The sequence below is a fragment of the Rattus norvegicus genome, chromosome 1 (genome assembly GCF_036323735.1).
Source record: "Rattus norvegicus strain BN/NHsdMcwi chromosome 1, GRCr8, whole genome shotgun sequence".
Taxonomy (NCBI): Eukaryota; Metazoa; Chordata; class Mammalia; order Rodentia; family Muridae; genus Rattus; species Rattus norvegicus.
The window spans coordinates 185,119,645-185,132,134 of NC_086019.1; the positions used below are offsets into that span (position 1 = coordinate 185,119,645).

A 12,490-nucleotide genomic window follows, 5' to 3' on the forward strand; every position below is an offset into this window, starting at 1 on the left:
CTTCCGAGGGCTTTGGCTGGACAGTGGCACTCTGCCAGCAAAGGTAAACTCCCTTCCGTGGGGGACAACAGTCAGCTCCAGGATAAACAGTGTGTGTGCGTGGTGGGGCATGAGCAAGGACCTGCCACCCAATGCCACACACTCACAGAATGTACGTCCAGCCATAGGAGAAGAATTTGCTTTTAAACATATAATCATAAGCACTGGATATGCACGTATTATATGCAGATCTGATACTTTAAAAAATCACTTGTGAGGTCGTAATAGCCTTCTATCAACATGGCAAGACCTCAGAAACAGTGTGGAATTATAAAAACCCCTGCACTGCGAACGATCCTGGTGGTAACATACTCGGTACATGAATAACTATCAGCTACATTAATTTTGAACGTGTGCAAAGCAAGAGTGGTTCAGAAGTGTACACAAGAATGGTTCATGCTAAAATTGGGGTCATTGTTACATCTAGGAAAGAGCGAGGTGGGCGGGGGAGGGATGAGTCTGTCAGTTGTGTCTGTGATGTTTTATTTCTGAAGCTGTAGGCAGTGTGGGCATGTGGCTGCTTTGGTGGATTATTCTCCTTGCTTTTAAAAATAAAACAAGATATACATACTTCTGGTTAAACAGATCCCGAGTGTCCCAGAGGCTCTTGGATGGAAAGAAGCCCCACCCCCCATTAGAGGCAGGCTCCACTCCCAGATTCCCAGTTTGTTTTCAGAAAGCCCAATACATGTGTGCATATATGCCCCCCTTAAAACTAGAAAATGGAAAACCCCTGGCACTTGGCTATGCACTTTGCATAAAAACAAAACAACACAACAACAACAACAACACCCTGCAAGGGTCATCGGGGTGGCTCTGTGGGTAAAGACGCTTGCTACCAAGCCTAAAGACCTGAGTTTGAGTCAGAGACCTACATGGTAGAGGATGAGAACTGACTCCCCGCAGCTGCCTGCTGACCTCCACACAGGTGCCATGGCATGCACGCCTCTCCTAAATGTTCAAAAGTAAAAATAACTATTAATGCAGCCACAAGGGATAGGAAGCACAGGAGAAGTGCAGCCTCAGGTGATTTCCTCTTTGAGCAAACACTGTAGATTAGAACTGTATCTAATCACCGTAGAGCATATCACACAAGCTGAGAGCAATGAGTGGCATCATCTCTTGAGCTCACAGTTTTTATGTGGCCCATTGCCAAGAAGTTATCAAGCAGGACCCAGATACCCTTTCAAAAAACATCCTTCCTTCCTTCCTTCCTTCCTTCCTTCCTTCCTTCCTTCCTTCCTCCCTCCCTCCCTCCCTCTTTCCCTTCCTCCCTCCCTCCTTCCCTCCATTCCTTCTCTTTTTCTTGTGTGTATATATGTGCACATACATGCACATGTATGCACATGCGTGCATGTACATGGGGAGGTTGGAGAACAGGTGAATCAGTTCATCTTCCATCATGTGGATCCCAAGGATGCAATTCAGGTCCTTAGCCTGGCATCAAATGCCTTTACTTGTGGAGTTTTCTTGCTGGCCCTTGGCTGTCATTTATATAGCCACTTAACAATAGCATTAGCACACACATGTGGAACCATTATTGTACCTGTGGTCTATCCTTGACTGAAGGGCAGTTGACTAGGCAGTGTGAGTGTTGCAGAATGAGCTAGGGAGAGCTGGCTTGGTGGCACAGGCTTGTGATCCCAGCACTCTGGAGGTTGAGGCAGGAGCATCTCAAGTACCAGGCCAGCTTGAGCTATGTAGGGAGACCCGGTGAAGGGGGAAGAGTAAGGGAAGGATGAGGATATATAGAGAGCACTGAGGGGACTGGAGTAGTCACCACACTGGATTCTGACTGAGCATCTGTGGAGTTCAGGCCTGTGTGTATAATGCGTAAGCATTCCTTCCATCCATTCGGTGATGAGAACTGCAGGTGTGCCTTGTGACTCTAGCTGTGAAAGGGAAGGTGACTCAGGACAGGTGCTTTCTCTCTGGCGCTGCTGCTGCTTCTGGTGCTGCTGCTGGTCCTAAGTAAAAGTGAGGCAGGGCCTTGTAAGAGAGCTGATGCATTTTCTGATGCTTACACCCAGGGCTGATAAGATCCCAGGACTCAACGAAGTGGACTATTTCAATATGAGAAATGCCACCTTCTCCAGTGTCACCAAAGCTCTTCTATTGCCAGCCTCACCTAGAATTTTTGTGAAACCCTCCTCTGCCTATTTATTTTCATTTTATGTGTATGAGTGTTTTCTCTGTGTGTATGTTATGCACTGTGTGCATGCCCAGTGTCTGGGAGATCAGAAGAAGGTGCTGCATCCCCTGGAACTGGAGTTTTTGCAGACAGTTGTGAGCCATCATGTGGGTGCTGGGAATAGAACCTAGGTCTTAGGGTTGGGGATTTAGCTCAGCGGTAGAGCACTTGCCTAGCAAGCGCAAGGCTCTGGGTTCGGTCCCCAGCTCCGAAAAAAGAAAAAGAAAAAAAAAAAGAACCTGGGTCTTCTGCAAGACCAGCAAGTGTTCTTAAATACTGGGCTGTTTCTCCAATCCCCAAGTTTGCCCCCTTATAAAAAAACAATAAATATAAAGCTAAAAATTAAAATAGTGCTAAACCCAAAACAGATGTATGCAAACTTACATCTTTTGGTAGGTATTATCATATTGCTTGGTCCTAGGGTACTGTACTGTATGTTCAACAGAAAAACACACATGTGCAGTCTTCTACACCCGGCCCAGTATTACTTATTATCGCTTTATTTTTGGCAGTCTGATGGGTGGAAAGCGATGCATGCCTGTTATTTAGCATTTATCGTACTGCTGTGGAAGTCAAATATCATTTTGGTAGGATTCCTTATTAGAGGCATTAGTTGGATGAGGGATTAAATTTATACAGCAGGCTATTACGAAGAAAAAACTCACCTTGAGGCATTAAACGGTAATAGAGTTTAAACTCTGATTTAAATGCATCTCACATTTTTTTCTCTTTTAACCACAGTTTCCTGAAATCCTTCAACAAACAGCTTCCAAGATGGTTGGTACGTTGCTTCCTAAGGAATTTCTCTGGGCTGTCTTTGAGTCTGTTCGGAATAGCAGTAATGAGAGCCCCGGCTCTGACCCCACCTTCGGTGAGTGTTTCTAGGGTGTCTGACCCTGCATCTAGGGTGGCGGGTTGAGTTCGTGACATAACAGAGTCTCCTTTCCAAATGGCGAAACCCACAGGCCAAAGAATGACAGTTCTGTAACATGATCTGAAGTCAGGTGCCAGGCTTGAAGGCTTGAGGAGCGAGCATGTGACAAGCATTTCAATAGGTCTTTTATTTTTTTTTAAAAGATTTATTCTATTTTATTTTATGTATCTGGGGAGTTTTGCTTGCATGCCCACATGTACCACACATGTGCAGTGCCTTCAAAGACCAGAGGAGGGTGCTGACACACTGGAACTAGCACCACAGATGGTTGTAAGTAGTCCCATGGGTGCTGAAAATCGAACCCAGGTCCTCTGTAAGAGTTAGTGCTCTTAACAGCGAGCCATTCTCTACAGCCTTACTTTGGCTTATTTTAAAGGCTCAACCTAGCTTAGCAGCTAAATGGTACAGGTCGGTTGAGTTTGAAGTCACTTAATGACTGTGACTTTCCTCTAAGTTCTTCAGATTTCCCATCCTGTTCTTTAACGGTCAGGGTTTCTCTCTGTAGCCCAGTGGCTTGCAACTCACTGTGCAGTCCAGGCAACCTCAAATTCTAATTCCTCCTGCAGCAGCCTCTCTCAGGCTGGGATTACAGGTGGAAGCCACCATGCCTCGCTGTATCTCAGGTTTCATCCTCTAAAGTGCACTCCGGACTGCAGTGGTCATTGTGAGGGTTAGCAAGTTTAAACCTCCTCAGTTTCCAAAGGGTGTGGCCTGTAGGGGATTATCAGAAAGTCTTCCTTAGCTGAGACCGTCTGGCTATGTAGCCCAGGTTGGGCTTGAACTTTCAATCCTCCTGCCTCAGTCTCCTGAGTACTAGAGCTACCAGGTGTGTCACCATTTTTATAATCTGTACTGAGTGTCTGGTAAATATTGACTCTTACTGGCACAAGGTGGGCAGGATTAATTAGAACTGGCATTGATAGTGATGGGGACAGTGATGGCTGGGGACAGTGATGGCTGGCTGCTGTTGCTTACTTGCTTATTCAGGGTGAGACTTCATTGAGGTATGGTTGTTTTAGGGTCACCCATACTCTGTAAGTAAGCCCAATAAACTCTGTTTCCCCAAGTTGGACCAGTGGAAATTGCACCGCAGTTTGTGTTGGAGCCTTATAAGGAAGGGTAGACAGGCTCTCTCACTGACCCCACAGCTCACAGATTTGGCAAGACTAGGTGGTCAGCAAGCCCCAGGGATGCTTCACTGCAATGTGGTGAAGCCTCTTGGTGGATGTGCAGGTCATTACCACTCGATGGCAGAGGTGGGGGCCCTGGTTCCCTGCTGTCAGCATCAGCTTTTACATTGCCCTGCCTCTTGTGAATGGATCTGACTAGTGAAGATTATTAAGAACACATCAAACACTTCCTGCCATCCTCTTTCCTCTATTACATCCTCACATCTATGCATGTTCCCCAGGTTGTCATGGAGTTGTGACTCCATCTTCAGATGATATCGTCAAGTTAGCTGAAGCCAATGCCTGCTGGGACCCCGAGGTCCTTCTCTGCATGGAGGAGGACACTTTCATCAGGAATGTGGAGCTGCTGGGGGCTGTGAAGGGGTTCAGCCGACCTCAACTGATGGCCCTGAAGGAGAAGGCAATCCAGGTGAGCCCACCCTGGGGAGGAAGCTCATCAGAAACCCAAATAAGCAGCCAGTATTCAGTCCCAGCATCTCTGTGTTTACGAACTCCTTGAGGCCCAGCATCCATGCTATTGTGTTGAAATTCAGTAGTGTGGGCCATGATTTCCTCATCTGGGAAATGGGCATACTGTTGGTACCTCTGTCCTAGGGCAGAGGCAGAACACAGATGATGGATGCATGTCTGAACCAGTCAAGTTCTCTGCATATTCTGGCCTAAACTGCTTGCAAGAATGCTGCCTTTGTTTGCTCCACTTGGAGAACCCCATCATCTGTCTGCAGCTGGCCTCCCCAGTAGCTGCTGCAGAGGGTGTGAAAGGGACTAGCAATAGTTTGACATTTTTAGGAAGTTCCCTTTGAGGGACTGGGGAGATGGTTCAGTGGTTGAAGCACTTTCCTTGAAGGTGTGAGGACCAGAGTTTGGAATCGCAGCACCCAAGTAAGAGTAGGTGGAGTGGGGGCCTTTGCAATCCCAGTTCTTTGGAGGTAAAGAATGGGGAATGCCTGGAGCAAGTTGGCTTAGCTCAAAAAGCCAAACCAGTGAGCTCTGGGTTCAAGTGAGAGACTCTGCCTCTCTTATAACAGTGGCTCTCAATCTTCCTAGTGCTATGACCCTTTAATACAGTTCCTCATGTCATGGTGACCCCCCTGCCCAACCAAAAATTATTTCATTGCTGTAATTTTGCTACTTTTATAAACCATAATGTAAATATCTTTCTGGCTTGTTGAGTCCGCAGTTCTCAGAACATGCAGATACAAGACATCTTGGTTCACATTATCTGTTACAAAAATGATATAGCACTCATTATTCAGTAACTTGTCTTCCACAAGCAATGTGTTTCTCTGTATCGAAAAGATAAATATACATCAGCGCTCTGTGACTCGTCTTTATTTAGCTAGCCGTAAGCTTTGGATCCTTGGGATTTTTATAAGTGCTTCATGACAGCCAGCGTTCCATTGCTGTGACAAAGTACCTGAGTAAAGACAACTTAAAAGGAGGAAAGGTTTGTTTTGGCTCATGTTTCAGAGCCTTCATTCAGTCCATGGTCAGCTGGCTCTTGGCTTGGGTCTGAGGTAAAACAGAGTATTATGGTAGAGAGGGCATGATGAGGCATAGGTGCACTCACACATGACTGCTGGGAGAGGAGAATGGTGATGACAGACAGACAGACAGACAGACAGACCGCAGGCTTCCCTGTATTCTTCAAAGGCTGTGCCCACATGACTTTTCTTCCGGCTTGTCCTCACATCCTAACATTCTGTTTAGCTGTAAATTCATCAGTGGATTGATCTCTCAATGGAGTGATTGCCCCCACAGTCCAACTACCTCTCCATAGCAATCACCTGCTCGAAACCAAGCCCTCAACATACGAATTTTGGGGGACTACTTCATGTCCAAACCCTAAATAAATCTTTGTACATGTTTGAACATATGACTTGGAGCACTTGTCTCATAATTTTCTAAAGCTTATTTCCCAGAAGTGCAGCCCTCCCTCAGAAAGACTATCAGCCTCTGCAAGGATTTTGGCATGCATTGGTACAAAAGCTCTGTGTGTGTGTGTGTGTGTGTGTGTGTGTGTGTGTGTGTAATTCACTCTATGTCTGGACTGCTAAAAAATACCTTATCTTGGTTAACTTATGAATAACAGAAATTTATTTCTAACAGCTCTGGTAGCTAGGAAGTCCATGATCAAGATTCTCTCAGATTCAATGTCTGGGGAGCATCAATTTCTCTTAGGTGATGGTTTCTCACAGCATCTTGCCCTCATACAATGGAAGTAGGTTGGGAGCTCTCAAGATCTCTCTTATAAGGGCAGGGATTCCATTTATGAGGGTGGCGTCATTTTCTAGTACCAGCACATTAGGGATTAGGTCTCAGTGATGGATTTTGGGAGGCTATTAAGTAGAGACCACAGCAGGTGCTGCCACTAATGTTTGGTCTGCTCTGTTTTTCTCCTACCTAAAGGTTTGGGACTTGCCCTCCCACTGGAAAGAACACCATGTTGTCTCCCTGGGGCGCATTGCTTTGGCTCTTAATGAGAGTGAGTTGGAGCAGTTGGACCTCAGCTCCATAGACACCGTGGCATCCCTGGGCCAGCAGACAGAATGGACCCCAGGACAGGTGGGTAGATAGATGTTCCTGGGTCTTTTAAAGATCCCTTAATTGCTTATGCTTGACTCCCCCCACCGCCCCCGAATAGATTTATACTACTTAAAATAGCTTCTTTTATGTCCTTGCTAGGTTCCAACATCATTGTAATTTCTGTCTGTTTCTTTCCTTTTCTTTTCTAAAGACAGTGTGTTGTGTGTGCAAAAAGATACTCTTGAAGGGCAGAGGAGGGCACCAGCTCCCCTGGTGTGTAGCTGGAATTGAACTCTGGTCCTCGGGAAGAGTAGCAAGTACTGTCAACTACTGAGCTACCTCTCTAGCTCCTCTCAGTCTGTGTCTATGGACTGATTTTATTTTCTCGAATTAAGGGTTATACTTATTTGAAAACCTAGTAATTTTTCACTTGCTCTGAGTCAAAGGCAGGGAAACAAGGACACTTAGTAATTTTGTCTGATTGATGAACATTAAGAACTTCACATCACTGAGAGTGTCATTTAGGTGCCTGACAGTGGTGGTGCATGCCTGGAATTCCAGCAATTGGGAGGGAGAGGCAGGTGGATCTCTGAGTTCTAGAACAGCCAGGCCTACACAGAAAACAAAACAAAACAAAACAAAACAAGACAAGACAAGACAAGACAAAACAAAACAAGACAAAACGAAACACCCCATTGTCTTGAAAAAAAACCAAAAACTAGACTTTACTTTGCTCTGAAATATATGTGTTTGCTAGTAATTTTATCTTTTTGTTGTATTCTCATGAGCTTTATTGGGGTGGGGCGGTCTTTATTCTGTGGCTTCGCTGAGAAATGGTTCTTCCACAGGATATTCCTATTCTCCATGTGTTATGAGGTCTCTCCACTCTGGCTGGAGGGAGAGAAAACTTTCCAACTCTATGTGAACTTTAAGAACTGCACAGCCTGCCCCCTTCTCCTGACTTTTACCCTCTGAGTGGTTTTATTCCCAACATCCAGACCTGTGGAAATGAGGAATCAGTACTCAGGAGGACATCTTTGCCGATCTCTAGAACTCTCTCTCTCCAATTTCCTCCTCTTTCTCTGCCCCTGAAGTGAGCGTGCTTTGGCCTTCCTGAACTTGGACTTCTCTCTCGTCTCTTTGTATAATCATTTATAGAAAACCCCAGATTGTCACCTCCGTGAGGCTGCTTTTATGGGAAGAAAACATTCTAAGAGTTTGATTTCACATCTCTGGGGACCGTGCGTGATATTTATACTGGCTTAGGCTAGATCCTGGGCACAGAAATTGTATCCATAAAAGATGACTAGCACATATTTTTTCTTTAAAAATATATAGTTACACATGCATGTTTCATCACATAATAAATATGTATTGAGTAAGTGAACGCAAAGACACTCTCGTCTTCTAGAGGTCAGCAGGAGTGGGTTTCTTGGTAAGTGCTAAGATTTGAACTGGTAAGGACAATAGCAAAGGTTGGCTTTTTGACCAGCCTTTGGTTGGTTGCTAGGTTGGCTTTTTGACCTCGGATCTCTGTCTTCATTGTAGCTTGACCACTGGGCTCCATTGGTCTTTTCTGACTTATGTAGAAAGTGCTTCTGGGGGACAATTTTAGGGCTCACTTTTTGTTTACCTGTTTCATGATCCCCCTTACATGCTGCTTGGTTGTTCAATATTTTGTTTGGTTTTCTAGTTGTTGATGATGGGTTGAAAGTCTGTTTGGTTGCTGATCTCTTGTGGGTTAAAAAGGTCCTCCCCCTGGGGCTGGGGATTTAGCTCAGTGGTAGAGCCCTTACCTAGGAAGCGCAAAGCCCTGGGTTCGGTACCCAGCTCCGAAAAAAAGAACAAAAAAAAAAAAAAAAAGAGGTCCTCCCCCCGTTTTTGGTTTTGATTGGGTAAGGCATTTGGGGTATCTAGCTATAACTACCTCTGTGTGAGCTTCCTTCTTGGTCAGCCACCCCTCAGTGGTTATTTTCAGCACTATGAGCAGCCCTGTCAAAGTGTATCCCTGTTCACTTATTATACCAGAAAGTCTGCTGTCAACTCCATTCATATGGCTGTTCGGCTCTGAGCAGTCACTCCTCTCTGGGGTAGAGTATGATGGTTGGTTATGCCTGCTACAGTAGTGGAGTCCCTCTCTCTACTACAGTGAGTGGAGTCTCTGTCTGTATGAATACATGGTGATCTGAGAGTGGGGGAAGGTGTGTGGAAGACAGATTAAATCCTTTCCACAAAGATCTTCGATTTCAGTTCCTAGAACCTACAAATACAATTTATTCCATTGGAGGAAAGGGCTTTACAGATGTAAGTCATTTAAAGATCTTGAGATGGGGGCTGAGCAGATGGGTTAGTGCTTAAGAACACTTGGCTGTTCTCAGTTCGTTTGCCCGGAAACTGGGAAAGGGAATAACACTCGAAATGTATATAAGAAATACTCAAGTTAATAATAAAAAAAAATTTAAAACAAAAACAAAAAAAAAAAAAAAAAAAAGAACACTTGGCTGCTCCTGCAGATGACCTAGGTCCAGTTCCCAGAGTTCACGATGTGTGGCTCACAACAGCACCTTACTCCAATTCCAGGGGATCTGATGCCTTCTCCTGGCCTCCACAGGTACTTGTACGCATGTGGTGCGATACATATACACTCAGGCACACACCCATCCATGGAAAAAAGAGATGCAAAATTACCCTGGTGGGTCCAATGTGATCACAAGGACCCTTCCATGAGGGAGCCAGGATGCCACAGCCATCCTGTATTCCATACAGGATAGAATAGAGGGGTATTTGATGGTGAAAGGCGGGGGTGGGGTGGGCTGGGCAGGGGAGAAATGGGTTTGCTAAGCCGATGGCTTTGAAGATGGAAGAAGTGGCCATGAAAGAACTAACCAAGGGAAGAACTAACCAAGGGAAGAACTAACCAAGGGAAGAACTAACCAGGAGTTAGGAAAAGTGAGGAAATGCGGCTTCTCTAAAGCTCTCCAATGGAACACACCTTACTGACTCATTTCAGGGCGGAGAGCCTCCGGAATTGCAAGTGAATCCACCTGTTTTACCACGAGGTGATACTTTGTAACAGTAACAAGAGAACTAAGTAACAAGTCACCTCCCCTTCTCTGAGTTCGTTTCCTTGTTTGAAGAATAAAAAAAGGATTGAACTCAAGGAACTGAAGTTCCTTCTACTAACATTCCGCAGTCCCATGGTTCTCTAGCTCTAAAACTGGTTTTGACTAGTTTGGGAAGTGCCACACTCCATTCCTGATATTAAAATGATTTTATTTGCAGCCTGGAAGAAACGGAAAAATAGATCTAACTTAGAAGCTGGAGCATCCCTTTCCCCGTGCGCCAGTTTTAATTCTCTCCGATGGCAGCGAGATATATCAATATGTTTGAAAAGGATATGAAAACGTAACATTTGCATATATCATTTGCAGTCAGTTCTTCCACCTCAGCCTCCAATCAAACCTTTAAATGCATGTTTCTAGATTAATAGTCAGACCTGGAGGAACTACATTAGCAGATAGTTCAGCTTAAAACCTAATGTAAGGGAGGAAAAAAAAACCATTATAGAAGCCAGAGGGATGAACGGAGAGACTGAAGTTTTACAGCTACTCATTTTTCTGTGGTTAATATTGCCTACAAGTGTTGGTATTAATTGTCTCAGACTCATTGCACATACACTTGTCCAGCCGTTCAGGGAAGTGTATTTTAACTTATCACCTGGCAGGCTGAGCTTGCACTTTCTGGGTCCCAGGTGCAAGGGCACTTTAATACCACATCTTCAAAGCAATTTTGTCTGAATTGTAATTTTGCACTTTCATTTTAAAAATGAGCGTTCACGTTTGAGGAGCACAAATTGCCACGAGTCAACTGGTAAAACCCGATTATGAAGACTTAATAAGAAAAATTTAGCCTATAACCACTCCACTCTGAATGAGCTGGTCTTGTCTGATCTCGGGGGCTAGGCAGGGTGGGCCCTGTCTAGTACTTGACTGTCTGGGGATACTGGGTGCTGTTAAGTCTCCTTTTTTTCATCTCCAGAGGCAAACATCTTTATTGGCTAAGACGACTGTGGTGTCTCTCTGTCTGGGTTTTAAATTTTTGAGTGTGTGTGTGTGTGTGTGTGTGTGTGTGTGTGTGTGTACCCTAGGTTGGCACTGGGAGACTTCATTCTCTCTCTCCTCTTTATTCAGGGTTTCTTAATTGAACCCAGAGCTCACTGATTTGGATGGTCTAGCTAGCCAGCTTGCTTCTGGGATCCCTGTCTGTGGCACCCTATGAGCCATGTCCCCAGCCTCTGTCTGGGTTTTTGCTGTAGAACCATTAGTCTGTAGCAGAGTAATATTGTTTTAGGCTCTTCATACCTCAGTGGTGAAAGAGGAACGGCATTAATATTTGGCCAATAGGGTTGTGCTGAGGAGTAGCTAGGGCAGTGTAGGTAAAGTTGTCCGAAGGGTGCTGCAAATGCTCAGTACCCAGCATGCCAGCTTTTGTTGCTCTGGGTGCATGCATAACATCCAACCAAATGCATGCAAGCTGCAGTCTGTACTCTGAACTCATCCACAGCAGCTCGTAGCTATGTACCATTGAGGGTGATTCATCAGTGGCCAGTCTGTTAGTTTCTTGTTGCTATAACAAAATACCCAACACAAATAACTTGAAAGAAGAAAGGTTTATCTCACTCATGGTTTCGGAGGGGTTAGGCCATGGTCACCTGGCTTCGTGTGTTTGGGCAGAACACCATGGTGACAGGAATGGGTGGTGGAGGACGGTGCCTCACTTCCTGGTAGACTGGATGCACTGAGTAAGGAAGACACTGGCACCAGGGAGAACCTTGAAAGGCAAGTCACAGTAGTCTACTTTCTTCAACCAAGTCCCACCTTCCGAAGTTTCCACAACCTTCCAAATGAGTGCCACCCACTGGGGGTCAAGTGTCTGACAAGTGAACATTTCATATCCACAAGTTTGTCTTGTGATGGCACAACACTGATGCCTTTTCAGAGAAGCATGTCTCTTTCTGTGATGCCTGTGGCCCACACCCTAGAGTGGTCATTTATGCACTGAATCAATCATAAAGTATTAGCAGACTTTAGGCTAGATCCTTGGAACACAACAACAAGCTAGACGTGATCCTTTGGGGATCTGCCAGTGAGACGGACAGAGAATAGTTGTCTCCGCAGATGTAGACACTAAATAGACCTGAGGGGCAACAGCAGCCACATGGGAAGTAGAACTCCACTGTAGCATTTCTTTTTTTTTCTTTTTTTTCAGAGCTGGGGACCGAACCCAGGGCCTTGCGCTTGCTAGGCAAGCGCTCTACCACTGAGCTAAATCCCCAACCCCCACTGTAGCATTTCTATACTTAGTATTTCTCAGCAATTTTCTCAACATTGTAACTACTTTACATTGTGATGCCAATGACGGGTGTAAAGGAAGTGGGAACAATGCCTTTGTCCCATGACCTATGCTCCTCCTGAGATGCTCGATGGCCATGCTTCAGTGCCTTCTTCCCACCTTTGTCTTCTGACCTCTTGGAATCAGTCTTATCTGCTACATCATCGTGTAGCTCATCCCCAAGGATTGATTTAGATCCTTTTCAGGTCCTGTGTAGGT

General features: G+C 45.2%; 1 protein-coding gene across 1 annotated transcript in view; it reads left to right on the forward strand.

Moving 5' to 3' along the window:
- Positions 1 to 12,490, forward strand: part of Otoa (otoancorin) — a 67,879-nt gene that overhangs the window by 45,374 nt on the left and 10,015 nt on the right. The window contains exons 21-23 of the mRNA XM_006230180.5: positions 2,972 to 3,101; positions 4,576 to 4,763; positions 6,764 to 6,919. Of these exons, the coding sequence (XP_006230242.1) occupies positions 2,972 to 3,101; positions 4,576 to 4,763; positions 6,764 to 6,919 (474 nt within the window). The remainder of the gene's footprint in view (positions 1 to 2,971; positions 3,102 to 4,575; positions 4,764 to 6,763; positions 6,920 to 12,490) is intronic.